The sequence below is a fragment of the Electrophorus electricus genome, chromosome 3, assembly GCF_041902795.1.
Source record: "Electrophorus electricus isolate QZ-2024a chromosome 3, ASM4190279v1, whole genome shotgun sequence".
NCBI lineage: Eukaryota > Metazoa > Chordata > Actinopteri > Gymnotiformes > Gymnotidae > Electrophorus > Electrophorus electricus.
This window is the reverse complement of record NC_137499.1, coordinates 28,320,166-28,334,107: the sequence shown is the minus strand read 5'-3', so window position 1 is coordinate 28,334,107 and position 13,942 is coordinate 28,320,166. Positions and strand designations below refer to the sequence as shown.

Below are 13,942 nucleotides of genomic sequence, written 5' to 3'. Positions count from 1 at the left end.
AGCATAGGATGATCTGATGAGCTTCCAGGAAAAGCCTGCTGTTAACACGGCTCCATGCCCTCATCAAAAATGTCTGCTGTTCACAGCAGTAGGTTCCAGTCAATCACCAGCCCACCAGTGATCCACAGCTGATAGCATCACATTCAGTCAGAGAGCACATGAAACTTCATAACAATCTACTGCCAGTAAACATCTTAAAAGCATCCCCCCCCCCCCCCGCAAGGGTATCTTTAACCTGAGTCATCTAAAGCAATGGGTAGGTCTAACTGCTCAGTGACATCTGCAGTCTGATAATTGTCCACCTCGGGGCGAAATCCCCCTGGCTCTTTAAACGGTCGGCCTGCATCCCTGTCTCTCAGGCACCGTGGCGGATGAGAGTTGACATGTTCGGGGGTGAGGAGGGGGTGTCTCGAGATTGCCTCGTAGAACGATCCACTGCAGCTACTGGCGGCTCCACCATGCCAGGTGGGCCTGCTCACACAAACCCTCCCCCTACACACGTGCTCGTTCACGTGTGCTCCACCGTAGGCAGCCTGAGGTTGACTCAGTAGCCCTGACTCAGCCTGCAGTGGCTAACTCACGTGTGACATGCAGCGTATGCTGCAGTGTCACGTACTCCAGGATGGGGGCCTGCGTGGGCTGCATTAGTGAGGGGTTCACTGAAAGTAGGTGCTTTATGCAAAAAGTACTTGGTCAAAATAAACTGCCAGTCAATACCTGTTTATACACAAACATATTAATAATATGTCTATGTAAAGAATAGGTCTCAAAGGGGACAAAGGACCCAGATCAGCCTCACGTTGATCAGCCCTGCATGCTACACTATGCTCCAGTGTTTTCTACTAATAATAAGCACTGAGTTTTTTTTCCAATTGCATAGCCAGTGCTGCATGTTACAGTAACAGGATATGTGAGAAACGGTACACTTTTTGTTGGCTGAAACAACAACAATGACAACAATGAATCCTTTTCAGTTGTTTTTTGATATCAAAGGCTGGTTGCAAGGGATCATGCTGCAGTCGATCTGATAAAAGGCACAGCCTCACTAGGTTCTGGTAGCTAAATCCCCTAGTCAGGGTGATGTAATTTACTGTAAATAAATGGTACCTGTTCCACCTACCAAAACAGGACTAATCCTGTAAAATCATATTGGGTATCTGGCTTCACATCACAACAGTCCAGCTCAAGTGTTACAATGCACACACACCGGTCTCCTTCAGCTGTTGCATGGTACTAAACCTGAAGCATGAAGAAAATAAGTGCGCGTTTGCCTGGACCAGAGACCTTTCCCATCTACCCCTTACGCTCCAGCTGTCAGAGAGTAAAGCCATCCATCAAGCACTGACTCAGGCATGACAGAGGAACAGATAAATGAGTCTGCAGATCAGTGGGGGGGGGGCAGAGTCATTTGTGTGAGAGAGAGAGAGAGCAAGAGAGAGAAAGAGAGAGAGACAGGGTGAGAGAGGGGAGAGGCGAGAGAGAGGGAGAGTGAAAGAGGATAAAAGGCAGAGGGACAGACTGAGAAATAGAATTGGTGAATAACAGACAGAGGGAAGTAGAAAGAGTTGTAAAGAGATAGGCATGGGAGACAAAAGAGAAAGAGAGAGAGGGAGAGAGAGAGAGAGAGAGAGAGAGAGAGAGAGAGAGAGAGAGAGAGAGAGAGAGACTGTGCTCTCGGAAGCAGGCAAACACAGGCCGTCTCGGGCAGATGCGTTTGTGGGAAGAGAGGTGGACCCGCTGTCTTCCAGACGCATGAGAAAGGCAAACAGAATGACAGAGAGTGTTCCAGAAGAGCGAGTGGAAAAAAAAACAGTCCGGGTTTGCGCAATTAAATAGAGAAGTGAGCCCTGGAGCCAGGAGAGAGCAGGGCCGCCTCTGCTTTTAGTCATCTGCCTGTGCCTCCTGCTCACGAAGACCTCTCACAGACAAGGTCTGTACAGCTGACATGAATGACACCATGATCACAAAGCCAGGGAAGGAAAAACAACCCCCCCCCCCCCCCCCCCACTGCATCTTCCCTCAAAGACTGAGCCCTTAAAACGAAGCCTTATCAGGTTTAAATGCATTTAACGTTCGCAAGCCGGGAGACAGGCGACGCCGCATGCAGCACAGGGTTACCCCTCCGCTACGGTCAGCCCTCGTTGGCCCAGCGCCACCATCTGAACTCCCCATCTGAGCTACAGCAGGATGCACGTGTTTTGAAGCAGCTCTTTGTCTTCTCCATCCAGGGAACCTGGTGAAACATTAGCACTGACACAGCACCGCCGCATCTGCCAGAGGGATATTTGGCCACAGACCCCTGAGCAGAAACAATAGCAGCTGTGCAGGTGTAATTACTGCTCCTGCACTGCCTATTGTTCCCTGCTAGTTCTTTACTGGTGAAACAACCTTTCGTATTTTAGCGCCAAGTCTTGGTGCGTCCTACTTGTTTAATGGCAATTAAGAACTAGGCCGTGTCTGTCAAGGTAATTCGGCATGGCGTGTGTGAGCAACCGACGGTCTGTACGAACACCTCGCTGAGTATGGCTGACCACAGATCACAGGCTAGGCCTAGTGGAAATGTAAAAAGGAAAATTCCCGCTGACAGCGGAATCTAAGCCAAGACTACGGCTACGCTGTGCCCACAAAACCTGCGCCCCCCCCCCCCATTTCATTTCTGGTTAACGCAAAATAAACATTTAAGCACTGCAGTTTGCCATGACGCGTCGGTAAAGGAGCTTTGGGGTCATGCAGTAACCAGCGTCGTCGAAAAAAGCATGTCGATGTGTTCCGTACCCCACCATACCCGGTCCCATTCTGTTATCGCATCAGCTTGCTGACCACTTGCTTATTTCCAACAAATGAATTAAAACCGAGAATTTCTAGCACACCCAGCACGATCTTCGATGCATGGAGTACCCAAGTACCCGGGTTTACAGGAACAGTCAATATAACAGGAACACCAAGTGACCAGGGCACAGATGCACTTCTTCAAAAGGCGACCACATCACACCACACCACTAACAAGAAAAATAACTTAAAAAAAAGAAAAAGAAAAAAGAACTGCTCTCTGTGGAGCAGAGCTACCCCATATTCCCCCTCCCCTCCCCCAGCGTGTCTCCAGTCGCATTGTTATTGGCACAGCGGCTCAGTGCAGCTCCACGGATAGCCGGGAGGATGTAGGAGTCTTACCTTCTCTCATTCACAAATCTCTGTGTACAACCCAGGCAAATCCACTTCTCCTGAAGCTCGCCGCGCTGCGTGTCAGAAGAGGCCCGCACCATGCACCCTCTGTCTCTCTCTCTCCCTCTCTTTCTCTCGGTACCGTGCTCGGAGGAGCACTGCACCATGAAAACTTTAGCCTTCTGCCTTGAGATGTGCAGGAGGGAGTTAGTGCTAATGAACCTCCCTCTCCGTCTCTGACTATGAGTGTGTGTGTGTGTGTGTGTGTGTGTGTGTGTGTGTGTGTGTGTGTGCGTGTGTGTGAGAGAGAGAGAGAGAGAGAGAGAGAGAGAGACAGAGGGACAGACAGGGGTATGTGTGTTGGGTGGGGGGGTTAACGGCTAAAGCTTTTCTCAGTCATTCACATGCAGATTGCCAAGAAGCTCACACTAATCCAAAAGTGGACTTCTCTCCTCTCCTCCCCCCACTGCTCTCTCTATCCTCCTCTCCCCCCTCCTTTCTCCTTCTCCCCTCTTTGCTCTCCACTTCCTCCTCTCCTACATTTGGTTGCAGACCACTTAAGCTGACATGGATGGGCCTGGCCGGGGCCCCCTACTGACCACAGAACGAGGAAAAGAAGTAGATGACTTACGCAATTAGTTGAAAATGCCATCATTCTTAGAAGAGTGGAATATATTCTCGACCCCTGCCACGAGAACACGAAACAAAAAACAACCCCACCCCCACATTTTAAACTGCTACTTAGGTTCGTATTACGATTAAAAACAGTCCCAGTGGTAATAATGGCAAGGTAATGGGCCATACTGTGCTTATTAGGCTGTTGATAGAAACATGCCAATGCACTTCACGTATACTAGCACACGCAAGAGTCACATCCACTCTGACACGCAGGTCCTCAACGCTAGTGTGAAGCTGTTGGCACGCTGCTGTGACTCGGGCGAGCATGCCTTTGAACCAGAGATCCTTGCAACCCAGCCGGAGCTTGTCTGAACACGCGCTAAATCCATCGGAGCCCTCCTCAGAAGAGATGTTCTCTTTTATTACTGTAACATTATATTCATTACTTTAGGGACACGGTGAGACTCGGCTACTAGGTGAAGGTACCCGATATGGGGATTTATGCGGCGGAGAGTTGGGGGAAAATAAATGGCCCTCTCCCTGGACTGTTTAAATGTCAAGGCGTGAGACAAAACTGGCCCGGCCTCTGCACAGTTTCACAAAGGAAACTGAAGTTTTACCTCGGTACAGAGGCGGCCGTGTGCTCTCTATGGTTACACTCTCCTTATATGTGCTAAAGGACAGAGTGTAGCTCTAATACGGCCATGTATGGATGCTGGATTCACCCCATGTTAAGGAGACCGGCCTCTTCTAGGACTCCAGAGAGGGGCCCATGTGCACATGGGTGTGTGTGCGTGATGGAGAGAGAGAGAGTGAGACAAAGAGAGGGAGAGATAGAGAGAGTGAGAGAGAAGGAGCCACTGCCCCATGCCGAGATGCAGAAAGGATGGTTTTCATTGTCAGAGTCACAATACAGGCCCTTCCCCCACACTCAGTAGATGCCTGCTGCATAGTAATGGGTACGGCACTGGGGCCTTCCCGCACGGAGCACGGGGCGCGGGACACGGCTAACTCGCACGCCTCACTCGCCTCCCTCCCGCCGGCCTGCCACTGACGGCAGCTTTCAGGAACGGCAAGCACAAAAAAAAAACCCAGCCGCGTACAGAAACGCACGCAGCCGCGCACACACACAAAGACACATGGCCATGCAAATACACAGCCCATTCATCAACCAAAGCCAGGCAGCCTTCCAGCACAAAGGACATCCCCAGTTTGGAGGCAGGACTTGAAAGTGTATTTAAACTGGTATCTCACAAAAAGGAGCTGAGAGAGAGAAAGAGAGTGGAGGGAGATGGGTGTCTCCTTTACCTCAGCTGGTGTGCAAGAGAGGAGCGGTGAGCAGGTAGCGCAGGACGTCAGCCAGAGGACGGAGATGTGTTCAGGATGTCAGTAACAACAGAAGTCGTGTTCGTGTATTTGTGTGTGAGATGTGAAAATGGGCGCGTCAGCTGACCACACACAGCACTCTTATTTCCGTGCCTGTGGGTCTATTTCTCTCTCTCTCTCTTTTCCCGGTTGTTTTTAACCAGTTCAGAGTCAAGGGCGCACCGCTATACACACGATCCCATTCAGCGCCGATTGGTTTGAATGTAATGCGTCTAGGCTGACATCTATAAACAAGTCAAATTAACAGTGATGGTGGTTGGAAAGTCTCCGTCAGCTAGTATGACAATGTTGCTCTGAGGGAAAGCACGCGTTTGAGAAACCCGTGTTGGTTACCCACTGCCACTACCACACTGGCGGTGTGGTACTTCTCTTCTGAGTGAAAAGTAGCCATCAGTCAGTCAATAGAACTGACGGCAAAAAGTAGCAAGTGGTGTGTGGGGGGCGTCTGAACAGCCGCAGGCAGATACTCAAGGAGGACAACCAACACACAGCCAGACGGAAACCCCCACTGCACGTCCGGGCTCTGGGTTAGCAAGGTTTGCGTGTAGGCTAAATGCCATTTTACACCAGACGCGGTGCAGCCAGTGCGGTGAGTGCGGCAGCTGGTAGCAGTTCCAGGAACGCTTGCTGTTTCACACCTGATGTGTGTATTGCCCAAACCCTGCATGTGCAGAGACGCGACTAAGCTTGTTGGATTGGACTTGTTGCGCGGGCCAACCGCTGCTGGCTTCCATGCGCTGTGCTGCACGCTGGTCAGGCTTGCATCGACACAAAAGTGAGATGGCTGCAGGTTTTGTCATAATGTCATGACTCACAGAGCCGCGCTGAGTTGAACAAGCCCGTTAGCGAGGCCGCCGCACCTTCTGCAAAACGGGTTTAAGGAAGCCTTCCTTTCACCCATCGCCTCGCCTTGGCGCCGAGCCACAGCGGTGGTGATGGAGAAAGAGGGGGCGGGGAAGCAGTTTGATTAACGCGGCATTCACGCAGTGACCTTAACGTGCGGCGGGAGCCGTCTGCTTCACATTCGATATTTAATCACTTAATACGTTAGAAAAACGAGCCCGGCGACAGGGATCCGTCGCTTTTGTCAGAGCAGCGCTGGCCTTCCTACAGCACGCGCTTCACCACAGTCCTGCCTTCATAGTCTTTATCAAGTTAACCCAGGGACTGATGCAGCTTCTGTAGCCTCAATGCGCTCACGCTTCCTCCTGGGCCCCTGCAAGTATTTGCTACGTGGCTGCCATTACGGTCACTGTCAAAAACCGACAAGAAAGACACGCTAAACTTGGTACAACTTTACCATTTATGGAACAAGCACCCTGCGCGGTAACTAGCAAGATCATGTTAAATACAGAAGTGGAGATACCGCCCACTCAGCTGTGGGACCAGTCTGTACATCATCTACAAATGCCCCGCAAATGCCCCGCCGTGCGAATGGCCCCACTGTGAATGTCTCTGGCGTGTCCTGAAGGAATCAAAGGTCAGACGCTATTGCGTGCCACCCCTCCTAGATTGTGAAGGAGCGGAAACGCAGGGCGCTCCTTGAACTCAGGTGTTGCCTTTGCTAACAAACGGTGGAGGGAGAGAGAAGCTGTGGGAAACGCCTGCCAGCCCGTGTGTTTGGATTGGTGGGGGGAGCGTGGTACATGCTTGCTTCGTCACGAGGGACACTGAATTACCGCTAAACGTCTCCATTACCTCTTCTCTTCAATTCAAAACATATGCAAGCACAGTTGCTGGCGATTCCTTTGCATGGTTGCCAAGGAAACCTCCCAGAAGAGCGGGGGAGTGTCAGGTTACCTTGGGGATGGCGCACCACGCGCATGCAGCGCTGCAGCCCACTCCTGGCGGCGTACAGCGGCCGGACTTGAAGGGATAAGACTGAAGCGTTCTGAGCTCCTCTTTAATCCCCACACTTGGAATACAAACGCAGCAGCCAAGAAGTCACAAACCTGGGGAGAGCCACATTAGACCACTTCTAATGTGGTCTGACTTCACATCCACGTACGTTTGTGTGTGTGTGTGTCTGTGTGTGTGTGTGTGTGTGTGTGTGTGTGTGTGTGTGTGTGTGTGTGTGAGATAGAAAGAGCCAGAGAGAGAGAGAGAAAGGGAAAAATAAAGGGCCTGAAAAGCTGAAACAGAGAGGGAGAGATCATGAAAAAAAGTATTAAAAAGAGAGAGAGAGAGAGAGAGAGAGAGAGAGAAAGAGAGAGAGAGAGCCCTCCTTCACATGGTAGTGTGATATTAGAAGGCTCCGTGCTGAGCACAAGACCAAACGGCTTTAGGCACACGTGCAAGTATCAACCTTTAAGCGGATCTGCAAAAATGCTGCTCCCTGCTCAGGAGCGTGCGCTGTACGTGGGGAGAGGAATCCACACAAGCAGTTATATCAAAAGGTCCCATGCTTTCGTCCAGCATGGGGCCGGGTCACATCTAGCCGCTGGCTGCCGCAATGCCGAAGCCACCCCAAGCCCTGCCAATGCTGCAGTGTGGCTGAGCAAGTGCGAGGACACACAGAGAAGGACTTACCCTGACCACTAAAGGAAGAAAGACTGTTCTTCCCTTCCTGCTGCTCCTCACAGGTACAACGTCCAGCAGTAAAAAGGTTCTTGCACGCGTGCACACCCACTGAACACACCCGTTACACAAATGTACGCTTGTGCATATGCTGGCACACACACGTATTCAGTTTTTGATTTCTATTTTGCTTTTCTAAGGGGTGGATCCTTCTCTGCCTCATTCTTCCTTTTTAAAGTAAATGTGTGTGTGTGTGTGTGTGTGTGTGTGTGTGTGTGTGTGTGTGTGTGTGTGTGTTTCAGATGAGTAATGCGTTATGTCAGGAGAGGAAGTGAGGCACAGTAAAGGACACACACACACACACACACAATACAAACTGCCTCCCTTTCCACACACACAAAAACACACACACACACACACTTATTGCCTCTTTAGGTGGCTCAACAGCACTAGTCTGTGTTCCCTGCACTCCCCTACTCCGAGGAGCAGAGCTTTGGCATTCCTGAAAACTCTGCAATGGCACTGAACCAACTCCACAGAAACACCACCCAAACCATCAGATTTAGTGGAACAGCATTTCTTACTGCTGCACTTCACTTTATAACCATGCAGTTCCTCATGCCTCACCTTAGCATGCTGAACTGGGTGCCGTGACACCATAACACACCTTCCTGATGGCCGCGTGGCGCCATCGGCCTTCCGCGTCCTGCAGCTTTGTCTCGTGTGCGTATGATCAGCTGTGCAGGACAACAGGTCTTCCAGGAAGCCCTGAGGGAAACTGTCTCATTGTACTGAGGAGCAATGACCTCTGACCCGGCCTCGGTGGCTGTGCATCCAGAGTTGTGGTGCAGGGCGGACGGCAGCCCCGGAGCACCCCATCCCAACCCCAAACCCCCACCCCCTGACCTCTCACCCCCCAGCACGGAGCTACAGGATTGCGCTCCAGCATCACAGCCTCATATATATTTCCCCAGAGCTACAAGCAGCAACATGCTGCTCCAAAAAATGTCAGTGAAGAACAGGAACAGGAACGAGTTGATTGCGCCCCTCCCCATCGCCCTCAGGTGTGTAGGTCACATGCTCTCTACAACGGAAAAGTCACCGTAAGCCTAGAGGGGTCTGCGCAGACATTATCTCTCATGTGAAGGTACCATAGCGGCCCACGGGCCTCATTTTCTGAGGCTTCTCCACCAACGGCAGCCTTTCCATCCGACATTCCTGAGAGGATGTTCCTAATTAAGATAAGAGCTCTCCAACCTGTTCAGACCTCGGAATGCCGCAGGAGTGTGAGCTAGAGTCACAGAAGCCTTGTTCTTCTTCTTCCTCTTCCCACTATGGTAGGGAAGGCTGCTGGGAACGTGTAACGTCACCTCAGTGTGTGTCAACGCGTAAACATAGTCTAGCAGGTCGGGGCGCGTGTGGCAGGGCGCACCACCGAGCTCCAGAACAAGAAACCCTGACTGAACCTCCCAAGGATGAGGCAGCACCACCTATGCCCAAGGCAGGAAATGATGATTTACGGGCAACTGTAGCAACATCTTTCCTAATCCTTCCCTCTCTCGCCTTGACAAGCACAGCTTCCTGAGGAGTGACCTTACTGGCAGCGGTTGCCCCACCAGCCAAGCATAAATGAAGAAGTAAAAACAAATGTAAGTTCATATAGCCTCAGACCTGCTCGTAGGCTGCTTTTTCTTTAGTGGCCTTTTCTACTCGAAATGACCCCGGTTTCAAGGGGACCGCAAGAATAAACTCATGACAAAAGCACCACTATGTGTGCGATTCAGATAGCCAAGGGCCCAAACCGTCTGCAGGGAATTGTGCATTTAAAAGCTGCAATGAGCTCCGAGAGAACGGCGCCTCTGTTTTCGGCGAGCGTCTGAACCCCTGGGTGTTTTGGCCTGTCTCAAATATCCCCCTACTTTGACCCCCATTAACAACACAAGGTCTCATTTGTAGCCCTAATCCATGCTAATGTGTAAGTCAGCATGCTCGTTTGCCAGCAGTTCTGGATGCACAGAAAGGCATTCCGGGACAAGCCGGATTGCCAGATCGGCATTTCACTATTCCACAGCTTGTCCCATGATGTGGAGTGGGATCTGTGTAAGGGTCGCTTGAGATCAAGCGTCTGGGAGGGATCAAAGGGGATTTGACCAACACGGTTCTTCACACCAGCCTGACTATAAGCTGCTGTTTCCTCTGAACCTCAAGGTCCGCTGGGTGCCCCACCCCACAAAACGCTGAGAAGGTTCCTCTCAACCAGATAAAATGATTGCTTTGTTCTCTCTCTCTCTCTCTCTCTCTCTCCTACTCCTCCCTTTTTTGTCACAAGTCTGTGTGTAAAATTAATCACATTATTCAACGTCATGCAAAAGTAGATACACAGAGCAATACATTCAATTTCAGAATGGAGATAACAAGCCTCTGTAGTCCTGAAAAAGGAATGTGAGAAAACATTGTCCCTTTTAAAATTTGCTAATGAATCTTTAATGAAGCATAGTATTCATTTAGTTCCAGCTGACATGAATCCCATGCTGCCACCTAGTGGTGAGTTTAAAAAAAATAAAAATAAAATAAAAGCAGCCATTGAGCATACAAGCTGTGTCTGAGAATGTAACTACAACAGCTACGCTAAGCAGTATTACTGTTACTTGTTACCCCTCCAGTGAGTACACTCTAGGTCAATTATGAGGGTGCAGAAAAGGTGGAGGTCCACCTGCGGTAGGAGGGACAGGAGTGCGGAGGTGCAGGTGGAGACCTGCAGGATCGTGGGGTGGAGAGGCGGGGAGTCGAAGCTGGAGACTTCGCTCTCCTTCAGCTACCGTCCAGGAGAGTGACACCAAAGTTCTCCTGGACCATGCCAAGTTCCTGCTTTCTCAATGTATTCCCCCCTTTCTCGCACGCCCTCATTCTGTTTCCGACTCTCTCCAAGTCTCTCTCTCACACACTCTCGCGTATGCACGTGTGTGCTTGGGCAGGGACATAACCACTCTCGCCTTTCCCTGCGAGCTCCACGGCTAGCTAGGCTTTGCAAGCCGACTCTGGCTCCCCCGGATCGATCCCTTTGATCCTGCCGCGCTGTGAGGAGACTGCGTTTTATCCTCGGGATGGAAGCACATCTGCTGGGTGACCTGCATTTCCTGAGGTTTATGTCAGCCACTAGGAAGATCACAAGGGTGACAGACACAGTATGTTCATTTTGCATGTGTGTGTGTGTGTGTGTGTGTGTGTGTGAGTAGGTGCATTTAAAAGAAAAAATTATACCACGGCGATATAAGACATGAAAAAACATGTAATACTATAGTAATTAATACAGAATATTTCATACTGTGTGTAATGGCTATGTATTAAGTACAATAATAATAGTAACTGTAGATACCAGATGAAATTGTATGTAGTTGTATGGGGGAGAGAGATGGGGGCTGTGTGTGTGTGTATGTGTGTGTATGTGTGCACTTTTGTTAGAAGGAAAGGGATGTGTGTGGGTGTGTCTGTGTGTACAGGACTGAGCAAATGTATGTTGAACTGCACGCATGCTTTTCCTTTCAGCTGCAAAAGCACTCATCCACAACCCCAGCCCTCCTTCCAGCCGTGACTCTCAGGCCTGGCCACCAACTTCAGTCCAGCCTCACTCCACCTGCTCGGGCCTGACGGCTGGCTGCATCTCTCCGGGCCCTGCACCGCGCCCTGATCCTCCGCCGCGCCCTGACCCCTGAAACCTCTCTCCGGGACCCTCTACATCAGCGGCCCTGAACTACAGTGCTACATAGTGTAACAGCCCTGATTCAACTCATGGAGGCTTTGACATTTAGGCAAAGAATTGATCAGAACAGGGTAAACATGGATGTGTGCTGCTTCAGGGTTGGAGAAGAGCAGTGTGGCCCAACGCGCTACTCCCAGGCAGCACTGGAGTGTGGTGCACAGTTCCACACCGGCCGTGTTTGCACAAGGTGGTTCTCCGTGGCCGGTGGGTCTATGCGTTTAATCTTTCTCTGTGGTTTCCAGTGTTTCACAACGCTGGTCCTGGATGAGCCCTTCGCTGCACAAACTCACACCTCCCCTCCTCTAGCACAGGCAGCATATTCATTAGCTATTCATCAAGATATCCACAAGATAAAATGGGTTGTTAGAGAAAGAAACTGTAGTGCATGGGCATTCAACTACTGTGACTGGACAATAGGTTGGATTTGAACTCAAAACACGTACTTAGTCCTAGTAAAAAACAGAATATTGGCAAAATACAGCCTAGTGAATGAACAGTCATTCAGGTGGAGGACAAGGGGTGGAGGACAAGTCTTAAGTGGAAAAGAAAAATGCATGTTGTAGGCTATTCATTTATAGCTAATCTGATTAGGTAATCTGATCGGGATTAAGTTAATAATGAATGACATTAATAGCACTGGCTTGGAGGGCCGCTCCGATCATTTCGACACTCCCACATGGGCTGTAACTGTTTCCTACTCAGAGCAGATTTCCCCTGAACGGGACAAAACAGCCTCATCCTTGTTCCGTTTCCATGGTGCGTGTGTGCAGCAGTGACTAATTGGTCAAGGACCCATGGAGCTGGATCTTTCTTCTGTAAAAACAATAACAGGATTCCAGCACCAGATGTACGTTCTGCTCCCCCCCCCCTATCTCTAGTGTAAGGCTCGTGTCGGCTCCCCGACTCCCAGCTCATGCCACACCCTCCACTTCCCCACCCCAACCCCACCTCCCTTTAGAAAACAGGAGAAAATAAAACCCCCATCAACTGCCATGGGCTGATCCCTTATCTTATCACATGGCTCTGCTCCCCCTCATCCTTTCTTTTCTTTCTCTCTCCCCCTCTCTCCCTTTCATCAGTGAGGTGTCTGCAGTCCTTATCTGCAGGCAGGAGGGCACATGAATGCGGGGAGTGTGTGTGTGTGTGTGTGTGTGTGGGGGGGGTAATTAATCTTCATGTGAAATGAGCATTAGCCTCATCTCTTCGCTAACTTACTTTTTACCTTGAGAGAGCAATCACTGTAATTGAGTGCTCATCTAATTAGAAATCATTTACACCCGTGTAACGTAGTTAGCACGGCGGGTTCGGCTCCTATTAATAAAGCATGTTACAGAGGCTGGAATGCTTCCAGGCCAGGGTCAAAGACGATCAAATGGGTCACGAACCTGCCTCTCTCAGCCAGCAAATAATACCAAATACCTGTACACGTTATGAATACCATCAGCATGGATACAGGACTTTTGTACTTATGTTGAGATGTCTTTAAGGATTTACTAACATGTCTCAATCAGGGAGCACTTCACTAGGTACGGAAAGTTTCACATATAGAGAATATCTATATTTCTCTATGCACCCCTGTTTTCTTTTCCTGTTTGGACAGAGCACTCTCCACCATTTCACTGCGAGTTATACTGTGTATGACTATGTATGTGACGAATAAACCAAACTTGAAACTTGAAACTTGAAAGGGTTATAGCGTTATGCATATTAGCTTTTAAAGTTTAATCATTTATCTTTACTGAGGAGCTCATTGCTTGGTCGTGTCGGTTTGTTCACGGACGTGGAATGTTACAGGCTGTGGTGGGGCAGATGGTCGTTCCAGCGTTCTACATGCTGAACGGGAGTGTCAACAAGCGCTCGGGCAGAGCTGCCACACGCATCAGCTGTTTATGGCCAAAGGCTGAATGTTAAGAAAATCGTCTAAGCTGAGTCTCCATTGTTTACGCAATCAGATGAGTTTATTATGGCTTTTGAGAGGGAAACACAAGTCCTCGTTTTGCAGTTGGCATTTCCTACCTACCAACAAGTTTACTCTGTGCTGCTGGGGAAAAAAAACCCCCAAAAAACGAGAACATAAAAAAAAGGCAGAAAACCAAACAGCCTTCATCGTATCCGCCCTGAACTGTGCTCTCGCCACCCTCCTGCTGTCAGTCTGTGGACACAGAAGATACACAGCCTGGCCTCCGTCACAGGGGGTCTGCCACGTCCCTGCCAGCCAAGTCAGGGATGTCACAAAACACACAAGCGCCGTCACAAGCCCCGCGCTGATGACCCAAATGGACTGAGGTGGTGCGTTCTAAATGATGCTGCTGTCTGTTCTGAGAGTCCAAATGTCGGGGCTGTCATCTGGTGTGACAGTGTCGGGTGGCGCTGTCTTACTGGCTCAAAACAAATGCGAGGACTGGACACACAAAGGGGCACTTGTTGGAGACAAAAGCCATAAAAAAAAACGTCTTCCGTAATGTGATTTCAAATTTCAGTTGGCCTCGGGGAAACCGC

The 13,942-nt window shown here is 50.1% G+C and overlaps 1 protein-coding gene and 1 long non-coding RNA gene across 10 annotated transcripts in view; one reads left to right on the top strand and one right to left on the bottom strand.

Moving 5' to 3' along the window:
• The window catches only part of septin12 (septin 12), a 52,434-nt gene that overhangs the window by 16,895 nt on the left and 21,597 nt on the right, over positions 1-13,942 (bottom strand). The window contains exon 1 of one of the 9 annotated variants that reach the window (XM_027002772.3): positions 7,696-7,856. The exons of 5 other annotated variants lie outside the window; for them this stretch is intronic. Coding sequence is in view for 2 of the 4 variants with exons in the window: in XM_081710920.1 (XP_081567046.1) it covers positions 6,967-6,991 (25 nt within the window). In the remaining 2 variants the exon portion in view is untranslated. Of the gene's footprint in view, positions 1-3,171; positions 3,415-5,088; positions 5,194-6,966; positions 7,007-7,695; positions 7,857-13,942 lie in introns of those variants that run through there. 3 more of the 9 variants (XM_081710920.1, XM_027002773.3, XM_027002771.3) reach the window with 3 other exon arrangements.
• Positions 8,628-13,123, top strand: LOC145656979 (uncharacterized). The gene is made up of 2 exons (XR_014122718.1): positions 8,628-10,868; positions 11,230-13,123. It is a non-coding gene; the product is annotated as an uncharacterized LOC145656979 (long non-coding RNA).